Consider the following 23,293-nt stretch of genomic DNA (forward strand, 5'->3'; position numbering starts at 1 on the left):
ACACGCTGCATGAAAATTCTAGGTGGCATTTTTTCTAACCTTGGTTGCGAGTCAATTTATTTACATGTATTTTATTTCTGGCCTTGTTGAACATTTAAATCTTTCCCCCCTCCATTCAAGATAATTCTGATACTTTAGCTCAATAATATTGAAAGGAGAAATACCATAGAATGACAACTGACCACATGGCGTATTAAACCCATTCCTTCCAACAGACAGCATACAACAATCACCATTCAACTCCTCAGGGTGGTAAGAAACTACTGGAATAATTGGTCAGGGTAAAACTCAGACTTATCCACAATAGCAAATACTGCAATTTGCAGTACAGGCTATCTGACAATATTCTACTGGTATTTTCCATAGCCCCAGGTAATCACCAGAATCACAATTTAAATGGATTATCCATATCTATAATTATCCTTAAATATTTCAATTCCTGTTCTTGACCACTGATGTGCAGTGTGACACTGCAATGAAATTTATTTTAAATATGACTCACCCATGACTAGGATATCTGAGGAATTGTGTTATTTGGAAGATTGAAGAAATTAAGAATACGTAAAATTTGCATTTCGTAATGGTGTTTATAAATTATATAACATTTATCTCAAGTTTATTACATTTAAAGAACTAAGCAAAAAACGTTTGCTAAAAAACATTTAATACCATGATGCGTGTACTCCTGTAACGTTCAAAGTTAATATAAATATAATATACTCAATCACAAGAAACAATTTAAAGGATAGCTTTATTATCTAAAATGAGACTGATGATTACTTACCAGGTTCCAGCTTGATAACTTTAATGGCTGCCATCTCTCCGGTATTGACATTCCGAGCCTAAAGCAGGAAACAGAAAACAACTTTTGAACATTCATATTCAAAACCCAAAAAATAAATCCTTAACAGCTACAACATAGTGCTGGGATTTCTGAAATTGGAACATTTTTCTCGAAGCCAAAGTGCAAAGTGAAGTGTCAGTAACAAAAGTAAATGGGGTAGCCAATGCCCCAATTTTTCACCTCATGCAAATAGGGCAACTGAAGGTTCATTTCCTTTTCACACTAAGGATGTGACAAGAATTCAGAAAGATTTCCTACCATTTCTTGAGTTAGTCTTTTCCACACATCAGCCCCAACACATTTACATGCCAACCTGAGAAAAGACTCACAATTCTCATCCAAAGATTCACTCACCCTAAGGTCAGATGCTGTCACTATGGAAGGGGAGGTTATGAATCCATATCTGTTGTAAACTTTATATTCATCAAGGTGATAGGATACCTATGGTCAGGTAATATATAGTATAGTTCAATTTTCAGTTTAAAGCTCCCTCTACATTGCCCCAAAAATGTGCCTCAGTAGCAAAAATCAAACAAGTACCTTGATTACACTAGCCTACCTGTGGAATGGCCAATTTAATGGCAATTGGAGACCAAAGGACTGTTGGTACTATGGTTCAATGTCCGTCAGAACATAGGGTTAGACTACCCACACAACCGCAATCATGAGAATCCAATTCAATTTGTCTACCTATTCCTTCTGATACTATTTTACTGTGAAAATCCAGAGTTAAAATTAAACTTAGACAATATTGATATAGGACAAAGTCATTGAGTCATCTTCAAGTAAACAAGAACAAGCACTCATGTGATCATTCTGACTCAGTCAGTCTTTGTCAACGATGATACTGCTCGTGATTCAGCATTTAAATGGATCTGGCAGTTAGAGAGAACTTTCTTTGTATGACTACTGGATGGTAGGATTACTAATACAACAACTGCATCATAAATGTTACTGGTAGTTGAAATTACCTTCCAAAAAACGATGAATGCCTTGAATGTGGGTCCAGGAGTTAAAAATATTTTTGAGGCATCCACAGTCAGAATCAAGATAACTCAGGTTAGCATCCCACCCACGTCCCATTCCTGCAATCCCTAATGTTTACCCTGCTAACTCCCCTGATACTAGGGATTAATTTAGCATGGCCAATCAAGCAAACCTGCACATCTTTGGACTGTGGGAAGAAACTGGAGCACCCGCAGGAAACCCACGCAGACACGGGGAGAATGTGCAAATTCCACAGACAGTGACCCAAGGGCGGAATTGACCCTGGGTCCCTGGCACTGTTTCTCAGTCACAAACAGCAGCACCTATTGCACCTGTATATCATCTTTTCCATTTCCCAAATTATTAATCCTACAATCTCGGAGCAAGATTGTCAATTAAAACTGAATTGGGTACCATTTTGTCAATGCTCACTAAAAAAAAACTAGATTCTGAGAAAGAGAAAAAGTAGATTCAGACCATCCAAATTAATTTCACATCGTACCCTTACACCTAGCAAACAAACAAAGCTTTTAAGTTTTTAATTCATCAATTTGCACTGGATTTGAATCTGATCGAAAAAGGTAAGAAACCACTTTCAACCCACTGAGCCACCAGGATAGGCTTTGGGGAATCAAGAGGCGAGTTACTCGCCGCAGTATTCCTAACCTCTGGCCTGCTCTTGTAGCCATTTTTTTTTAAGTGGTGAATCCAGTTGAGTTTCTGGTCAATGGCAACCCCAAGGATGTTGACAGTGGGGGATTCAGGGATGATAACACCATTCAATGTCAAGGAGAGTGTCTCTTAGTGGTGATGGTCATTGCCTGGCATCTGTGTGGCGCGAATGTTACCTGCCATTTGTTAGCCCAAGCCTGGATATTGTCCAGATCTTGTTGCATTTGAACATGGACTGCTTCAGTATCTGAGGAGTCATGAGTGGTGCTGAACATGGCGAATATCCCCACTTCTGACTTTATGACAGACGGAAGGTCATTGATGAAGCAGCTTTAGATGGTTGGGCCTCGGACACCTACAGAGATGTCCTGGAGCTGGGATGAATGACCCTCCACAACCACAACATCTTCCTATGTACCAGGTATGACTCCAACCAGCGGGGTGTTTGCCCCCTGATACCCAGTGATTCCAGTTTGGCTAGGGCTCCTCGATGCCGCACTCAGTCGAATGCAGTCTTGATGTCCAAGGCTGTCACTCTCACCACAGAAGTCAGTGCCCTCAGTGGGGGCGCACCTTCAGTCCTTGGAAATTGTGCTGCATTGTGTGTTGCACATTGTGGCTGATTCGGAGAGATGAGGCATCCACGTGCCCAGTATCCAGAGAGGTGCTGGGGATGAATTCCCAGCTGATTTTGAGAATTGGCTGTCATACCTTTACAATCTCGATTTGAGGGCTGGGCACCTCAAGTTTGATGAAGTGTACTGCATCAGTCTTCAAGGCTTGGGGTCGGTTGAAGCCTCCAACCACTTGTCTTACATTGTCTTGTCCTCTGTTTCTTGAGAAGCATTGGAAGCGACCAGGCACGTCAGGTCCTTGCCACCTGCCAGGGCCTAGGCTTTTCTTTGCCGGAGCTTCGGGATGACGTGGTGGAGCTGCAGAGCCTTCGGTGAAACTCTGGATGGATCGTGGATGTTGCTCAATGATCCTCTTATGGCTTTGGCCTCTTTAATCTTCGTGGATGGTCATTTTATCCTGAAGAACATCTTGAGATTATAATCCTGGTTTTGTGACTTTGTCTTTTATCCTGGCACACATGTATGATTATATGAGCACAGAGACATTTGTTGTCTGTCAACCTGTGAAAATCAGGATTGTCCATTTTTTTCTTTTTGATGGTATTCGTCCACCAGCACGCTCCAGCGGCAAAATGGGGGAGGCCGTCATTTGTGGGTCTCCTTTTTTCCATTGAGAAGCATGCTGATTTGGTTGTATGACATGAGGTCGTGAGCAATTACCTGTTTTTTTTTAAAATGTGCTGTAATCCTTGTACTTGCGTTGAGGGAGTACAATTTTTAGTACCCTTCTCTTTATTTTTTAGATAAAATTAGTAGCGCCACAGCGGGTAGGTGGTTTGGTACAGAGATAGTTGGTACAGCCTTTTAAGTCGAGGAAAATTCTCTGTTAGAACTATTTGGTACCATTTTTCTTTTGCAATTTTGTTGTTCTGGGATTTAGGAATCTTTGTTTGTTTTCTGAAAAAGTACAGACAGATCACATATCCAGGAAAAGACTAGGTTCTTTTTTTTTGCCATTGATGTCTCTCGTGTTGTTGGAGTAGGGAATTATGTTCTGGTGTATGCCCGGGAGTGGTTGACAGATTCTTGGATGTCTGGCCTTGTTGAATTGATCGTCTGTTTTGATTTGGCTGTGTGGGTGGCGACAGTGGTTGCTTGATTGCTTAGCTCATAAAATGTACAGCAGGCATATTATCTGGTTATTAGGGTTTCCCTGATGTGGGGAAATGGGTCAAATCGCTTTGATAGCAGGGCCTAAATGGCGCCTCTGGGGTACCTAGAGACAAGGATAGTTTGCTTTGTTCAATGTCTAAGAGTGATTTAATATTCTTGGCTGTTGGCTCTTAGTGCATCATTGAGCAGGTTAAGGCAGTAGTAGCGGTGTTTGACCAGGTCAAATGGAGGGGAAGTAGGTTATCCTCCTCCAAGATATTCCATTCTGGGAGCTTCTGGACTGCCTTCCTTTTTGAGACTTGGTTTCCCTGGGTATGTCATGTCCTTTTGGCTGTGGAGTTTGACTGCGAGTCTGGCTGCTTCAGTTCAGTTGTTGGGAGTCTCTCTTCAGTTGGAGATTCGGCTAAGTGTGGTGTATGAATCCTTGGCTTAATGGTTCCTGTACATTAGAACGTACGTTACTTCATCACATCCTGTAGCGATGAAAGTATCTTGATGTGCCCCTTTTTCTGGGTTATCCTTTTATTGTATGGAGGTCCTGGGATATTGAGTTAGGGTCCAATTAGTTGTATATTACCCCCATAAGGGGTATATTGTGTGTCTGTCTCGGTTTTCCTGTGAAGGGTGGTGTGCACCTTGGAGCCTTGTACTCATGATTGTATCCTGTTATCCTGCGATCCCCACTCTTTCTGGTCTTCTTTCTTTATCCATACAAGAGGAGACGCCGACTACAATGATCAATAATTTGAATCATTTGTATGAATATTCGCTGGTCTTTTCTGTATGTTTATGTGGTATAATGATTAATCTGTACTATACTAGATTTTGGAAATTTGTTCCATCTTGGGATAAATGTAAAATAGAAAACTTTCAGTAAAAACATCTTTTTAAAAAGTAACAGATTTTCATATCTATACAATGTATTCTTTATTGATCCAAAAGATATGAACTTTAATAATTCAATACTGAATGTTACTATGCTGATTTATTTATGTTTTGTTTGGGGTTACGTTAATTTGATTATTAAAATGGAAACATTAGAAGGTAGTTTGGGGAGCACTGCTAAGAACACCATTGTTTACATTCTTCAAGTCTGAAAAATATCCATTAACCAAAGAATATAAAAGAAAAGCAATCATGCTGGAACTTTATAAATCACTGGTTATCCCTCAAGTACTTTGGACAATTGGGCACCACACTTCAGGTAGGATGTAAAAAGGTAAAAAGGAGATTTACCAGGATGTTACGTGTGGAGAGACTTCAATTATATGGGGAGGTTGGAAAAGTTAGGAATGTTCTCCTTGGAATAAAAAAGTTTAAGAGGTTTACAAGATGGTGGAAGGTTTTGACAAGAGAAAAACTATTCTCTCTGTTGAGTGGGTCAGTAAGAGAGGTCACAGATTGATCATGATCCCAGCTGATGTTATTACTGGACAAGTCAGATCAGAGGGTGGAACCTTGCTTGATAGATCCTAACTTTTATTTTTTTGTTTAGAAACACGGAGGGGAGCTATTGAACTTAATCACAAGAGTCAGCTGATGAACTTTTAGCAAGAGTAAAATATTTATTAAACATTAAAAAAAACTATATTACAATACTCCTTCACATCTCACTATACTTTTATGGATATACACAGATTCGTAAGGACAACACAAGTTACAAATTCTATGTTCACAGCAAGTGTATAGTCTATGTGAACCAACAGGCGGTCAGACACACCATACTCTGAAACCAAGTGACCAATGTCTCCCAAAGCAAACACTATGGATCTCTCATCAACTCCCCAAGACACTCATTACACTGAGCGCCAAATGGTCTGACGGAGGCTCTGTCCTTCACACAATGGTTTGCAATCTCCACTCGAAGAACTCACCTTGGAACGTTCTCCCAAACTAAGCTCTCTCTCGGACATCTACAACAAGGATCCAACATCAGGGTTTCGATCTCTCCTTCTGATGTTCCTCTCCCCTAGATAGCATCATGCATATAAGCTTCAACTTCCATGCACTCTCTCAGCTACTCAGCCACACCAACAAACAGGCCCATAATAAGCAGTCACCAAACTTCAGCTGTACCTTTAAATCTTCTGGCTTCCCGCAAGCTCATCTTGTTCCAAGTCTGCTCCCTGCAGCTCTGTCTCTTTACTTCAGAGCCTTTCCCTCTGCTCCTTACTTTTAATTTCACTGAAGAGTCTTTTACAGATTCTTGTTCTTTTCCTTTTACTGGAAGGTCTTCCTGGGACCCTTTTCAGTCTCTCTCTGGTTTCTGGGACATTCTTCTTTTCTTTTTGAGAAATCTGCTCTCTGTCCTATCCGTTTGGGCAGTTTATGTGAAATATTCCTACCAACTGAACTCAAACTGCTTTACTGTTTTCCCAAGGTCGCTGTGGGTCTCCTGTTGCTGAACAACAGTACAGTTATCTCTACTTCATTTTTTAACTACTAACCCCCTTAGTAACACAGCTCGTCACTTCAAGAATCATAAATCATCATTAAAAATGAATGCATACAGACAAAGCTTTGAGATTTCTCAACTCCATTTCACAGAACCTCTAAAATGAAACCATGGCCAGGATTCACTTTTTTCAACACACAAATAAAGAATAAGAAGCTACATCCTGTTCCTAAGAGATTTAGAATCATAACAAAATTATAACAAAAGTTTTTTCCTCCACTCAGAATCGTCAGGAATTTAAACACTCCAGAAAGGTGCTGAAAGGGGATTCCATAAAATGGAAGTTGAATGGGTACTGGACGATGAGGAACTTGCAGGTCTACATACAAGTGGGGATATGGAACCAAGCACAATGCCACTTTCAAGAATCAGCACAGGTACCAGGGCTCGTATGGCACCCTTCTAGGATTCTGTGAAGCGCTCTTCCTTCTTCCTATATCCAAATTCTCATTCATGCCAAATATTCTATTTAGATCAATGCATCATAAATTAATTAACTATGCCATGTTGAAGAACTTCAAGATTTGTCAGAAATAACTTGCTTTTACAAATCTATGCTGATTGAAAGGCATGGATTAAATAATGACAATGTGGTTAAATTATCTGATTTTACATCCTCCAAAAACTGAACATGTTTATCACTTTCTCCCTTCTTTAACAAAAGCATTACGTTAGCAACCACCCAGTCCTCCACCTCCCATAACCTAGGATTACATAGGATGGCACAGAAATAGGCAAACCAATTAGACAATACTGAGGTTTACACTCCACTTGACTCGACTTCCACCTTTCCACATCCAAATCTAGCATCATAACCGTCCATTCTCTTCTCCCTCTCAGACTTGATTAGTTTCCCCTTAATAGAATCCCTACAGTGCACAAGGATGCCATTCGGCCCATCAAGTCTGCACCGACAACAATCCCATCCAGGCCCTATCCCCGTAACCCTACGAGTCCCCCTGACACGAAGGGGCAATTTAGCATAGCCAACGAACCTGGCCTGCACATCTTTGGACTGTGGGAGGAAACCGGAGCACCTGGATAAAACCCACGCCGACATGGGAAGCCAGGAATTGAACCTGGGTCCCTGGAGCTGCGAGACAGAAGTGCTAACCACTGTGCCACCCCTTAAATGCATTTATAATATCCGCTTTAACTACTCCCTCTGGTAGTGAGCTCCACATTGCCCCCATTCTTTGGATGAAGACATTTCTTCTAAATTCCCTATTGGATTTTTTGGTGAGTAATAACCTCTAACTAGGTTCTTCCACACAAGAGGAATCATTCTCTCTGTATCCACTCTAGCAAAATCTTTAACTATTTTTAAAGACACCTATTAGGTCACCTTTCATAGTCACAGAGGTCTACAGCACAGAAAAGGTCCATTGCATTTGCGCCAGTCAACACTGCTGCCGCACAGCACCAGGGACCCGGGTTCAATTCCGGCCTTGGGTGGCTGTCTACGTGGGAGTCTGCACATTCTCCCAGAGTCTGCATGGGTTTCCTCTGGGTGCTCCGATTTCCTCCCACAGTCCAAAGATGTGCAGGTTAGTTGGATTGGCAATGCTAAATTGCCCCTTAACGCAGGGAGATGGGGATAGGACCTGGGCAAGATGCTCTATCAGAGAGTTGGTGCAGACTTGATGGGCCAAATGGTCTCCTTCTGCACTGTTGAACTATACAATTCTATGAACTATGCTAATCCCATTTTCCAGCACTTGGCCCATAGCCCTGTATGCCTTGGCATCGCAAGTGCACATTCAAATGCTTAAATATTATTAAGATTTCTGCCTCCACCACCCTTTCAGGTAGTGAGTTTCAAACTCCCACCACTCTGGGTGAAAAAGGTTTTACGCACATCGCCTCTAAATCTCCTTTTTAAAAATTTATTAACGTCACAAGTAGGCTTACATTTAACACTGCAATGAAGTTACTGTGAAAATCCCCTAGTCGCCACACTCCAACGCCTGTTTAGGTACACCGAGGAAGAATCTAGCATGGCCAATGCACCTAAAAAACACGTCTTTCAGACAGTGGGAGGAAACCAGAGCATCCAGAGGAAACCCACGCAGACAAAGGGCCACACAGAGAGTGACCCAAGCTGGGAATTGAACCCGAGGCCCTGACACCGTGAGGCAGCAGTGCGAACCACCGTGCCTCCTGCCTGCCCCTTACCTTAAGGTATGTCCCCTGGTCAATCATCTCTCCATCAAGGGGAAAGTTTCTTCCTGCCTATTCTATCTATGCCCTTCATAATTTTATACATCTTAATCATGTCTCCCATCAGTCTCCACTGATCCAAGGAAAACAACCCCAGTCTATCCAATCTCTCTTCATATCTAAAATTCTCCAGCCCAGGCAACATCCTGGTAAATCTACTCTGCATCCTTTCAAGTGCTATCACATCCCTCCTATAATGTGGATTGCAGAACTCCACACAATACCCTGGCTGTACGTTTTATACAGTTCCAACATAACCTTCCTGCTCTTAAACTCAATGCCTCACCTAATAAAGGCAAGCATATCATATGCCTTCTTAACCACTTTATCCTTTTTTTTAAAGTAGCAAGGCCCAGCCTGTCAATCTTTCTCTGATACATATTCCCATTCATTTCTGATATCACCCTTGTAAATCTTCTCTGAACCCTCTGCAGCACCTCTATATCCTTTTTAGAATATGACAGCCAGAACTGCACAAATACTCCACGTGCGGTCTAACCAGGATTCATTATAGGTTTAGCATAAATTCACTACTTTCAATTCTTTCCCTCTAAAAATAAAGCCTGCTGCTTGGTTTACTAATCTAACACAACTTTTAGTGAATGATGTATTGTACTCCAAGATCCTTTGTTCCTCTACTCCACCTAGACTTGCACCTTCCAAGAAATTTGACCACCTTATTCCTCCTACATAATGAACTATTTCACATTTATCTGGGCTGAACTTGAAGCCAGCTAGAAATCTATTCCGTCACTTGTCCCCTGACTCCACATTCACTGACTTTATACATTATCTGTTATGGAGTATCTTAGCGACTCTTATCCACGCTCTGTCACCTCCTGAAAATATTCAATAAGGTTCACCAAGTAAGATTTTCCCTTCCGATTTCCATGCTGACTATTCATTATTATATTTCTTGTTTCTCATCTTCTTCCATTCTCTCTAATAAGGATTCTTTATTTTTCCTACCATCCATGTTAAACTCACTAGTCTATAATTGCTTGAACGTGTTCCGTGCTCCCTTTTAAATAAAGGAATTATGTCAACTATTCACCAGTTCTCTTGATATTTGACAGATTTTGTCAAGTATTTCCAGAATTCCAATTTGCATTATTTTTACCCCAGTCAATAATAGTCACCTTAATTAACCAAGCATAGCCTAATGCAACGGAACAAATACAGTAATACCACTAACTGAGGGATGCTGCAGAAATCAAACAAAATAAAAACAAACCAATATAATAAAGGTTTTTAAATTCATTCAAGGGATGTAGCTGTCGCTGGCTAGGGCAGCATTTATTGTCCATCCATAATTGCCTTGGAGAAGGTCGGTGCGCTACCTTCTAGAACTGCTATAATCCATGTGGTGTAGGTTCACTCACAGTGCTGTTACGGAGGGAGCTCCAGGATTTTGTGACAGTGAAGGAACGGTGATATATTTCCAAGTTGGGATGGTGAGTGGTTTGAAGGGAAACTTCATGGTGATGGTGTTCCCATGTGCCTGCTAGCCTTGTCCTTCTAGATGGTAGTGGTTATGGGTTTGGAAGGTGCTATCTCAGGATGCTTGGTGAGTTCCTGCAGTGCATCGCACAGATGGTACACATCGATGCCACTGAAGAAAATCTTGGAAATGGTCATTGCCTAGCTTTTGCATAGCGCAAACATTACTTACCACTTATCAGCCTAAGCCTAAGTGTTGTCCAGGTCTTGCTGCATATGGGTACAGAGTGCTTTGTCAATGTATTTCATTAACAGAGTTGTCAATCAATGAGATGCGAGACTGATTAGGTTCTGATTTGTCAGTTATGTTTCATTGACAAGGTTACAGATTAGAGGTGGACCATGTGACACTGATTACAAAGCTCAGTCATGATATTCGTCCCCATTCCCACAGTAAGAAACTAATTGCAGATTTTTGTGGAGTGAAACATTCAAGTAATTATTCAGTTTAGTAAGATTACAAAATTTCTCCAGCAAGTTCAGACAGAAGAGACCTAGGCATACAGAAGCCTCCAATTATCAAAAGCTATATATGTAATTGGATCCCATCATACCATACCCCAGTATGTCTGAAACTGTTATCTAAGACTCTGGACACACACAAAGACCACTCATCACCTGTTTCCAAATATAGGCTGGCTTCCCCAGTCATTCTTTTTCACATACTGACATTTATTTTTAAATAAAAACTTATAGCATTTGGAATGGTTTAAAATTAGATTCTGAATTAAAGTGCTGATGGCAAAGCAGAACTCTTGCTGACGATGATCAGCTGGGCTCCACACATTGGAACTCAATTCAGACTATTAATCTGATACAGAGCTGAGCAGAGCAAAGGCATGTTGACTACAATACTGTACCTTCTTCCACTGTTTGGCAGATACAACACTGGCACTTCAAAAACATGCTCGGGACTCAGGCTGATAGGTCTCCTATATTACTATTACCATTACAGCTCAGGGGAAGGACATCCGAACCATCATTCCTGTGCTAGCCCATTGGGGGAGTTATTCAATTAGTCTCACACCTCTGCTTTCTCCCCCGATAACCCTGTAAATATTTTCTCTCCAGAGCATATAATCCACAACCATATTTGACCTGAGGAAAAAAACCTCGACCTCCCAAATTTTAAGAGATACTGAACAGTAGACAGAGGATTAAGAGAGCTGTGAATAACCTTTTTAAAAATCCAGTAAAAAACAAAATTAACACATTCAGATTATTATATCATTGAATTTGGGTATGTGAAACTGATCTTTCACCCTGGTCACTGGGTGGTGTCTATCTGTAAAATTATTAAATCAGTTCTGTAGAGAAAAACAGGAGTTGAGCCATGTTATGGATGTGAAACTAGGGTATTGGTAATGAAGCAGATATATGGTCAGAAGCTCTTTTCAGGCCAGTTAGCTTAATATCTGTCCAGGAAAAATGCTGGAATCAATTACTAAGGAGGGCACTAAGAAATTCCTCAATGCAATCAGGCAGAGTCAACATGATTTTGAGAAATCGTGTTTAACTAATTTATAGAACTCTTTGAGGAAGTAACAAATAATGTGGATAAAGAGGTACCTGTGGATCTACTTAGATTTTCAGAAGGCATTTGACAAAGTGCCACAAAAAAAATTACTGCGAATACAAAAGCTCTTGATGTAGGAGATAACATATAGAGGATTGGTTAACTACAGGAAACAGAGTAGGCATAAATGGGTAATTTTTGAGTTCACAAAATGTGACGAGTGAAGTGCCATAGGGATCAGTATTGGGCGTCAACTATTAACAACCTATATTGTTGACTTGCTGACGTATCAAATGTGATTGCTAAATTTGCTGATGGCACAAAAAGATTAGTAGTAAAGTAAGTTATGTAGAGGACATAAGGAATCTGCAAAGGGATACAGATAAGTTAAGTGAGTGGGCAAAAATTTAGCAGATGGAGTATGGTGTGGGAAAATGTGAACTCGTCTACTTCGGCAGGAAGAATAAAAAAGCATATTATTTAAATGGAGAGAGATTGCAGAACTCGAGATACCAAAATGCTGGAATCAATTACTAAGGAGGGCACTTAAAAATTCCTCAATGCAATCAGGCAGAGTCAACATGATTTTGAGAAATCATGTTTAACTAATTTATAGAGCTCTTTGAGGAAGTAACAAACAATGTGGATAAAGAGGTACCTGTGGATCTATTTAGATTTTCAGAAGGCATTTGACAAAGTGTCACAAAAAAAATTACTGCAAATACAAAAGCTCTCGATGTAGGGGATAACATATAGAGGATTGGTTAACTACAGGAAACAGAGTAGGCATAAATGGGTAATTTTTGAGTTCACAAAATGTGACGAGTACATGGATCACAAAACAATTAGTGTGCAAGTACAGGCAACACATGACTTTACAATGTTCAGGTTATGATGAACAGCACTTACAACATTTATAAATTTACACCTTGTTTCAGCTTTACAATATCGGTTTCAACTTGTACAATGCCACAGCGAACAGTTATGTTCTTTTATGTGCTGCCTTTCATAAGTTCAGGAAGGGCAAATTGCTTCTCAGATATAGATCACATAGACAAAACCCCCAGTTTAAAACTAACTAACAGAAACTGGTGAGCTGGACATCTGTTTTACAAAAAAGTTTGATTTTACTTAACACTCCGTTCATGGTGTCATGGCCACAAGTTGATGGAAAGGGAACATTGCTTTTCAGTGAAAATAGGGTTCAGGAACCAATCCCCCATTTATAACTTAGTTCCTGACTTATGACAGTTTCCAGAAACCAATTGTGTCACAAGTCCAAAGACTGCCTGCATAGCAAGTGATTAGGAAGGCAAATGGAACATTGTTGTTTATTGCAAGGGAAATTGATTATAAAAGTAGATGTTTGTTGCTACAGTTGTATGGGGTAGAGTCTTTTTTCCATGCAACCCTGCATCTTAAACAAAAATAGGACAACTTCACCCTCCAATGCAACTTTAACTATTTTCTATGGGATATGGTACTCTTGGTCCTACTTTCTTCCGTATGTTCCTGTGAAAGAGGCATGCTGTAGATTGACTGCAACAAATTTTAACTTATTGTATTTGTGGCCTAAGCACCTATGCAGTACAATGTAACCACATGGTGACAAGCTGCCAGATTTGTTATACAGCAACATTAGAAGCCATCATTTAGATTACTTCACAATGCAGCAGGCTTAAATCACTCATGTTACAAATTCTATTAAATACTGAATGTTAAAAATTTACTCAATTCTGTCAGCAGAAGAGTGGATTGAAGGGTAGGTTGCTAAAAGCTGCATCAGTACCTATTTGAAACCAGTCAGTTCTATGTGATACGATCCAATTCAAAAATAAAACTTTCAGGGCCAGCATTATCTAAACATTTGACTGTCAAAAAAATGTTCAACTGCACCCTTAATTATCTAGTTATTGCAATTCATCTTATAATATACAACAAATTTTATTTAGAAGTAAATATTTGAAACCAAGTTAAATTCAGAATAAAAAATTCAAAGTAACTACAATAAAACACATCCTTTCTTAACAGCAAAACAACCCGCAGTCCAAATACAGGGTCCTGTATTTCTTGCTTGCTTTAACCACTACTATCCTGACTACTTGCAACCATTTTGGCTCATCATGCACAGTTCAACCACTGACCCTTCAAGATGTGCATATATACCTCCTTCAAAAATGATGTGTATATTTGTGTCAGAACTAGTCACCAAATCAGATTTATCTACAGATTAAGAACACGGAAGCAGCAAGACAAAGCAAGGTGCTAAACAGCAAAATATTTTAGAAAATAATAAAAATAATCAGACAATAAGAAGTTAAAATACTTTTCATCAGCGCATGTTTCTTAGAATCTGATAAGCAACAAGACACTTAAAGGAAATGGGTTTCTCAAGAATGGTTCCAAGATGAGAAACTTCAGTTATGAAGATTGATTCCAGAGGTCAGGACTGTTTTCCTTGAGAAAAGAAGATCAAGAGGAGGTTTCTTAGAGATATTCAAAATCATGAGGGGTCTGGACAGAGTAGATAAGGACAAATTGTTCCTATTCCTGAAACGACCGAGGACGAAAGGGTACAGATTTAAAGTATTTGAAAAAGAAGAAAAAGCAACATGAGAAAAAAACTTTCCACACAGCAAGCGGTTATGGTCTGGATTCCACTATCCAAGAGTGTGGTGGAGAGAGCATTCAGAAGTGAATGCTGTTGTCTGAAAAGGAATGAAGTATAGGATTACTGGACAAAGGCAGGAGAATGGCATGTAATGAATTGTTCAATTGGAGAGCCAATGTAGTCACAATGGTCTGAACGTCCTCTTTCTGCGCTGTATCAATTAAGTTGTTGATTTCTTACATTGGCAGGCCTTCAAAAAGCTATGTTGTGTACTTGACCAAGGAGCTTTGAAGTCTTTACACAACTAATGCTGAGGAACGGAGTTTGTAATTATGCCAAAGGATGCTTTTTATGTCAAAACCATATATTTGCATTAACATACTTTGGCTTTATCAAAAGACAACCTATTACAACAGGCATTCACATGGAAACAATGACTAGGTCTGATAGCATGCTGCCAATTATATGAATTTACCACAGAAAATGGAATCCTCCCAAGTACATTTGGCTGGACTCATTTTAAAAGCATCTACCTATCTGACAATGTGCAAATTAAATACACAAGTCTTCCTGTGGCAGACAGCGTGGAGTGGCAGATGAGCGTGGATGCAAGAATATGGAGTGGTGGTGGAATATGAGTCCAAGTTCATGGACCAGCAGTTGGAGTCAAGTCTAAGCTCACCTTGGGAATCAAAGAGTAAGGTGGCATTTATCGTTCTCCCTTGTACATAACTTAACTTGAATAACCCATTTTATTAACTTCCACCTGCCAAGTAGTTGCTTAGTCTTATCATGCCATTGGATGCTTTTAAAGTCAAAACCATTTCTTTGCATTAACAAACTTTGGCACTGTATCAGAAGACAACCTACTATGACAGGCATCCACAATGCAAACAATGATTGGCTCTCAGTGTGTTGCCAATTATATGAATTTACCACAGAAAATTGAATCCTCTGAGGTACACTTGGCTGGACCCATTCTTAAAATATCTAGCTATCTGACAATGTGCAAAATAAATACATCACTCTTCCTTTTTGCAATAGGCTATTTGTCGTGTCTTCCATTCTCCTCCTCCCCCACCCCTTCACAGACCCCAGAATGGTCTGACTGAGATCAACCAAATCAATAGTCTTGGTACTTTGTGCACAGCACTAACATATCCCTGGGGCATACCTGCTTTTGAATCCAGCCCTTACTGAGAAAACTGGTTTCCTACCTTATGGGTCACACAGGCAGTAACTTATTGATCAAAATACACAGATAATAAATTCCACGCAGGCTAATGTGTTTACTGTATCTCAACCTAAAAAGAGATACCTTGAACATTTGTGCCTCCACCAACCTCACTTGCAATGTTCTTTTACAAAAGAAAAAGAAAGCTTTCCAATAGAAAAAATGGTTGGGGTGCAGTTGTTCTTTTCAGGCAAAAACAGAGCAGTTCAGTTTTCCCAGCGTCTGCCCTGTCCTTAACTGACCTGGAAACACTCCAAAGTTATTACATAAAATGTCAAATGGGTGGGAAAATTCAATTTTCAGGGCTGATCCACTTTCACATCAGCACAGAACTACAATCTTTACTTGGAATGGCATTTGGCAAAAAACAGCAGACTTGAGTAAATTACAAAATATTTAAGTAATCACAACAGGACCAAGTCGTACTGACTGGAGATAATGATGACATTGTGAAGTCAGTCACAAACTCCTAGATGAACAATTACTCTTCAAAAGCAACATTTTGAAATTTTCCAAAACATTTTCATTACAATTTAGGCCAGCCTTTGCAAATTTTTGTTCTAGAGTATTTCAAATCATTACTAAACACACTGGACAGATTTTTAAGGTGTGGTTTACAGACCTCAATTACGTTATTAGTCAGTATACACCAGTAGATATGGTGGTGCAGGGCTTAAAGTATTCTTATCACAAGTTTATGTCACAGTCAGCAAAAGCATGGGAAGCCCAGAAATGCTTTGAGCTCAAGAACACCTTTCAATTCACTGTAGTTGCCTTCAGCCACAAGGAAAACATACATCGCCACACAATATCAGCACAACATCCTTTCACTTGTACTTTATTAATCAAACAATATAGCTTGGTGTACTTTCTTCAGTAATGGTCTAAAGTGATAAATTAACTAATTCAGAGAATTTCTCATTTGTCTTCTTCCCTGACTCAATCAATTCCCCCATTCACGCCACCTGTATTCCCTCAGTTTACAACTATAACCATAACCAATCTGATTGGGAGTTTTCGTGCCCAAGACTTCCGTATGAGTTAGGAACAGAAAACACCCTAGTCATGATCCTTCAGGCACTCAACTATTTAATTCATACAAATCAACTTCAACTTTTTTTGTTTGTTGGTAAAATGGTTGGAAAACGAGTGTGCAAGCATTTTTGGTCACTAATATGATAAGACATTTAACTAAACATACATGAGTTTCATTTACCTTTGTTAAATGAGTCCATACAAAGCCTTTTCTGCTAAAATTAGTCCATGTGGCTAAAATAGTGCAGCCACTGCCATATCTGTAGCTAGTCAATGATTTCAACTGGATAACACTGCACTAGTCCAATTGCGTAGAATTTAAAACACAAGAACAAAATACAAAAGGTTACAGACAATTTCTTTCAACATTTTTTCCAAACTAGAAGGCTGTAAGTTAATATTAGCAGATACCTCTGCACAAGTCAACATAAATCTCAACATCTTTGCGAATGGGCAGATAAATAGTGTAACTTCCTATGATGTACTTTCTACAAGCTTTTGAAAGCTTTTTGTGAGATAATTTTCTAAGTTAAAAGCCACAGGAATTCAAAATAGAACATGGTGTTGGATAACAATTTGACTAAGACTTGGGTTAAAACTCAGTCTAGAACTTAAGATGAAAGTCTCCTATATTGGATATGGTCTTGTATGAACCGACTTTGGACAGTCCTAATCGATTTCTGAGTGGGCATGGGTCTGCAATGCAAAATTGCCCCTAACTTGACACTACGTTAAAAGGTCATCAAGGATGCTAGGCCTGAAAACTGAAGACTGCCACACAGACGCATTATGCAAGTAATAAGAAATAAATTAACAAGTTTTTTAAAAGTTTATTCTTTCACAGGATGTGGGATCACTGGCTTGGTCAGCATTTGTTGCTCATCCCTAACTGCCCTTCAGAAGGTAGTAGGGAGCCAACTTCTTGAACCGCTGCATCTAAGTACACCAACAGTGCTATTAAGAGTTCCAGGATTTTGACCCAGCAACAGTGAAGGAACGGCAATATAATCCCAAATCAGTGTGGTGAGTGGCTTCGAGGGGAACTTGCAAGTGGTGATGTTCCCATGCATCTGCTGCCCTGGTCATTCTGGGTTGTATAGATCACGGGTTTGGAAGGTGATGTCTTAGTGAGTTGTTGCAGTGCATCTTGTATATGGCACACAATGCTGTGGAGGGAATGAATGTTTAAGGTGGAGGATGGGGTGCCAATCAAGCAGGCTGCTTTGTCCCTGGTGGTGTCAAGCTTCTGGAGTATTGTTAGAGCTCTAGGCAAGTGGAGAATATACCATCACACTCCTGGCTGGCGTTAGGGAATCAGGAGGAGAGTTACTTGCTGCAGAATTCACATTTTCTGACCTGCTCTTGCAGCCACAGTATTTTTGTGGCTGGTCCAGTTCAGTTCCGGGTCAAGGGTACCCCCCAGTATATTGATAGTGGGGAATTCAGCAATTACAATAACAATGGGGAGATGGTCATTGCCTGCATTTATGTAGCATAAATGTTAGTTGCCACATATCAGTCTTGAGCAGCACGGTGGCATAGTGGTTAGCACTGCTGCCTCACTGCGCCAGGGACCCGGGTTCAATTCCAGTCTCGGGGGAATGAGGAGTATGCACGTTCTCCCTGTGTCTGCGTGGGTTTCCTCTGGGTGCTTCGGTTTCCCCTCTCACTCCAAAGATGTGTGCGTTAGGTTGATTGGCCATCCTAAATTGCCCCTTAGTGTCAGGGGGATTAGCAGAGTAAATACATGGGGTTATGGGGATAGACGCTGTGTGGGATTGTTGTGGGTGCAGGCATGATGGGCCATATGGCCTCTTTTTACAGTTTAGGTATTCTATGATTCTAAGCTCAAATGTTGTCCAGGTTTGATTCATATGGATATCTAAGGAGTTGCAAATGGTGCTAAGTATTGCAACAATGAGCAAACACCCAAGATCACAACATGCTTTCATTCAAAAGGTTGTGAATCTTTAGAAATCTCTACCTCAAAAGGGCAGTGTGGATGCTCAATTGTTGTGTATATTTAAGACATTTTTGGATTCTAAATGAATTACGCGATGAGGGTAGTGCAGGAAGCTATGGTCCAGGCACAAGATCAGCCACAATCTTACTGAACGATGGCAATGGGCTTGAAGAGCCAAATGGTCTACTCTTGCTTTTGTTTTGTTCAAGACTCCAAGTGTAAAGGAGATGAACTACTGGAAAAATTTGAGAAGCTCCAACTCAAACAAAAAAGGGGGAGGCCTTACTGGGGCACAGATATTTAAGAGTAAGCCAACAAAGTGGGCAATGAGAAATAATTTAAATTAGTGAGAAGTCGGTTTCAAACCCATACTTGGGACAATTTCTTTGCTGAAATAATAACAAAACATTCATAATTGGCAAGACAAGAGCGGAATAAACACATCATCATTAATGTTGCTCAAATTACAATTATAATGCAGGGAATCATAAAGATATATTATCAGAGCAACAACCCAAGATTGGTCAAATAGCTGTATTTATCTTTAACTCTTCAGACAGGCAATAGTTGAAATTACAGTTGACTATTTTGCCCAGTCAATTAAGTTCCAAGCTCAAATCAACCTGTGATTCACCCTACAATTGTCTTAAATTAAACTACAGGCAGAAAAGTCTAAATCAATCGTAGAACATAGAACAGTACAGCACAGAACAGGCCCTTCGGCCCACGATGTTGTGCCGAGCTTTATCTGAAACCAAGATCAAGCTATCCCACTCCCTATCATCCTGGTGTGCTCCATGTGCCTATCCAATAACCGCTTAAATGTTCCTAAAGTGTCTGACTCCACTATCACTGCAGGCAGTCCATTCCACACCCCAACCACTCTCTGCGTAAAGAACCTACCTCTGATATCCTTCCTGTATCTCCCACCACGAACCCTATAGTTATGCCCCCTTGTAATAGCTCCATCCACCCGAGGAAATAGTCTTTGAACGTTCACTCTATCTATCCCCTTCATCATTTTATAAACCTCTATTAAGTCTCCCCTCAGCCTGCTCCGCTCCAGAGAGAACAGCCCTAGCTCCCTCAACCTTTCCTCATAAGACCTACCCTCCAAACCAGGCAGCATCCTGGTAAATCTCCGCTGCACTCTTTCCAGCGCTTCCACATCCTTCTTATAGTGAGGTGACCAGAACTGCACACAATATTCCAAATGTGGTCTCACCAAGGTCCTGTACAGTTGCAGCATAACCCCACAACTCTTAAACTCCAACCCCCTGTTAATAAAAGCTAACACACTATAGACCTTCTTCACAGCTCTATCTACTTGAGTGGCAACCTTTAGAGATCTGTGGATATGGACCCCAAGATCTCTCTGTTCCTCCACAGTCTTCAGAACCCTACCTTTGACCCTGTAATCCACATTTAAATTACTCCTACCAAAATGAATCACCTCACATTTATCAGGGTTAAACTCCATTTGCCATTTTTCAGCCCAGCTTTGCATCCTATCAATGTCTCTTTGCAGCCTACAACAGCCCTCCACCTCATCCACTACTCCACCAATCTTGGTGTCATCAGCAAATTTACTGATCCACCCTTCAGCCCCCTCCTCCAAGTCATTAATAAAAATCACAAAGAGCAGAGGACCAAACACTGATCCCTGTGGCACTCCGCTAGCAACCTGCTTCCAGTCCGAAAATTTTCCATCCACCACCACCCTCTGTCTTCGATCAGATAGCCAGTTACCTATCCAATCGGCCAACTTTCCCTCTATCCCACACCTCCTTACTTTCATCATAAGCCGACCATGGGGGACCTTATCAAACGCCTTACTAAAATCCATGTATGTGACATCAACTGCCCTACCTTCATCAACAAACTTAGTTACCTCCTCAAAAAATTCAATCAAATTTGTGAGGCACGACTTGCCCTTCACGAATCCGTGCTGACTATCCCAGATTAATCCGCATCTTTCTAAATGGTCATAAATCCCATCCCTAAGGACCTTTTCCATCAACTTACCAACCACCGAAGTAAGACTAACCGGTCTATAATTACCAGGGTCATTTCTATTCCCTTTCTTAAACAGAGGAACAACATTCGCCACTCTCCAGTCCTCTGGCACCATCCCCGTGGACAGTGAGGACCCAAAGATCAAAGCCAAAGGCTCTGCAATCTCATCCCTTGCCTCCCAAAGAATCCTAGGATATATTTCATCAGACCCAGGGGACTTATCGTCCTTCAGTTTATTCAAAACTGCTAGTACATCCTCCCACCGAACATCTATTTCCTCCAGCCTATTAGCCTGTAACACCTTCTCTTCCTCAAAAACATGGCCCCTCTCCTTGGTGAACACTGAAGAAAAGTATTCATTCATCACCTCGCCTATCTCTACTGACTCCATACACAAGTTCCCACTACTGTCCTTGACCTGCCCGAACCTCACCCTGGTCATTCTTTTATTCCTCACATGAGTAAAAAGCCTTGGGGTTTTCCTTGATCCGACCCGCCAAGGACTTCTCATGTCCCCTCCTAGCTCTCCTAAGCCCCTTTTTCAGCTCATCTGGCAAATGTGAAATGAAAAAAATACAAATCTCTTTTAAGTCCAACTAAAACACATTGCTTAAACTGTGTGTATAAATTACACGTGGAAACAAAAACATTTATATTCAAATTGTTTTTGCTTTAGTTACATCCTATTTTAACAATATTTATGATTTGCTATTAATATTCTGTGAACAGTACAAAGCAACTGAAAAATACCAACAGTCTAATGGTTATTTTTGTTTATTCTATACTCTTAATTATCTTATTAAACCACATGCCATAGGAGTCTCCCCTTTCCAGGAAAATCCTGTCACCTCTGTCAATCCTCAACCCCCTTCTTCATCACAGCTGGGAGCTAGAAGAAAGCAAAAGGTGATCCAAGATTCTCCTGGATACAAGGCAGAATCACAGAAATGGTTACTACACAAAAGACATTTCCCAGCTTTTCCCCCACATCCATGAAATTTCCACCCCCCTCCCCCCCCCAAATCAGATGCTTGTCCAATACCCTTTTCAGAATTCACAATTGACCCTGCCTCCACCACCCTTTAAGGCAGTTTTTCTATGTGTTAACTGTATTCTTAAGTAAATTTTGTTTGATAAAAGCTCCCTAGCAGGTCATTTGATTCATACCTGAAATGAAACAACTCATGCTTACCCTAGCCAAATTCAAAGTGCAAAACGTATGGTCTAGGCTGACTTCATAACACCTTGGAGTTTTTGGCCTGGATTATAACATAAGTAAAGATGTGGCAGGGCAGCTCGATCGTGTGAAGTGTATGTCCTGTGATATGTGGAAGTTCATGGACACTACTGATGACCTAGACAACCACATGCAGAAAGTACTACCAGCTGCAGAAATTGGAGTTCCAAGTGTTGGAGCTCAAGCTGCAGCTGGAGTCACTGTGGCACATTCACAAGGCACAGTGCTACATGGATAACACATTCAGAGAGGCTGTCCCACCACAGGTTAGGAGCATGGAGACAAAAAGGGAATGGGTGGCCCAGGCAGTTGAGGAGAACAGTTGAGGAGATAGTGTAGGAGTCCTCCCGGGTCTCAGTTGTTAAATCAGTTTTCTATTTGGATATTGGTGAGGGCGTTGGTTCCTCAGAGGAGTGCAGTCAGAGCCATGTTTGTGGCACTATGAGCAACTTGGCTGTATATAAGGGAGAAGGAAGAAAGGAAGGGCAAATGTGATAGGGGATTCATCGGTTAGGAGAACAGACAGGCACTTCTGCTGCTGTTGATGTGACCCCAACATGGTATGTTGCCTCCCTGGTGCCGGGGGGGGGGGGGGGGGGGGGGGGGGTGTGTGTGTGGTGGTGGTGTGGGTGAACAGCCAGAGGTCGTAGTCCAATTACTTAAGTAGAAAGGGAATGTGGTCCTGCAGTCAGAATTTATGGAGCCAAGCAGACAATCAGTACGCAGGACCTAATAATCTCTAGGCTATTTCCAGTGCCACATACGTGTATCAAGATAACAAAAAAGGCAGATCCTGCACAAGAATCATGACTAAAATACATTTCTTAAAGGCATATGATATTATCACAGGAGGAAACTAATAAAATCCTGGACATACTGTATAGATCCACAAAGAGGAACCAGAAAGAAGTAGAAACTCTACAACCACCCAGTTTGAGAGATTCTTATTCAAGGGTAAGACACTGTGGTTTATCTCCAACCTTGAAATAAAATCAGGGCTAGATCCATAGAATCCCTTGTCCTTCCAGATGGTAGTGGTTGTTTGTTCGGAAAGTGCTGCCTAAGGAGTCTTGAGTTCCTACAATGCATCTACTAGAAAGTACACACTGTTGTCAATGTCCATCGGTGATGGAGGGAGTGAAAGGGGTATCAAATAAGTAGTGTGCTTTGACCTAGATGGTGTTGAGCTTCTTGAGTGTTTTTGGAGCGGCACTCATCCAGGCATGTGGAGTGTATGTCATCATATTCCTGCCTT

At 40.8% G+C, this 23,293-nt stretch overlaps 1 protein-coding gene across 20 annotated transcripts in view; it reads right to left on the minus strand.

The window, feature by feature from the left end:
* map4k3b (mitogen-activated protein kinase kinase kinase kinase 3b) overlaps window positions 1-23,293 on the minus strand; it is a 288,964-nt gene that overhangs the window by 215,524 nt on the left and 50,147 nt on the right. For all 20 annotated transcript variants that reach the window (XR_013499675.1, XR_013499674.1, XM_078230171.1 and 17 more), the window contains exon 2: window positions 785-842. Coding sequence is in view for 18 of the 20 variants with exons in the window: in XM_078230171.1 (XP_078086297.1) it covers window positions 785-842 (58 nt within the window). In the remaining 2 variants the exon portion in view is untranslated. The remainder of the gene's footprint in view (window positions 1-784; window positions 843-23,293) is intronic.

This window comes from Mustelus asterias, chromosome 15, assembly GCF_964213995.1.
Source record: "Mustelus asterias chromosome 15, sMusAst1.hap1.1, whole genome shotgun sequence".
In the NCBI taxonomy this organism is placed as follows: Eukaryota; Metazoa; Chordata; class Chondrichthyes; order Carcharhiniformes; family Triakidae; genus Mustelus; species Mustelus asterias.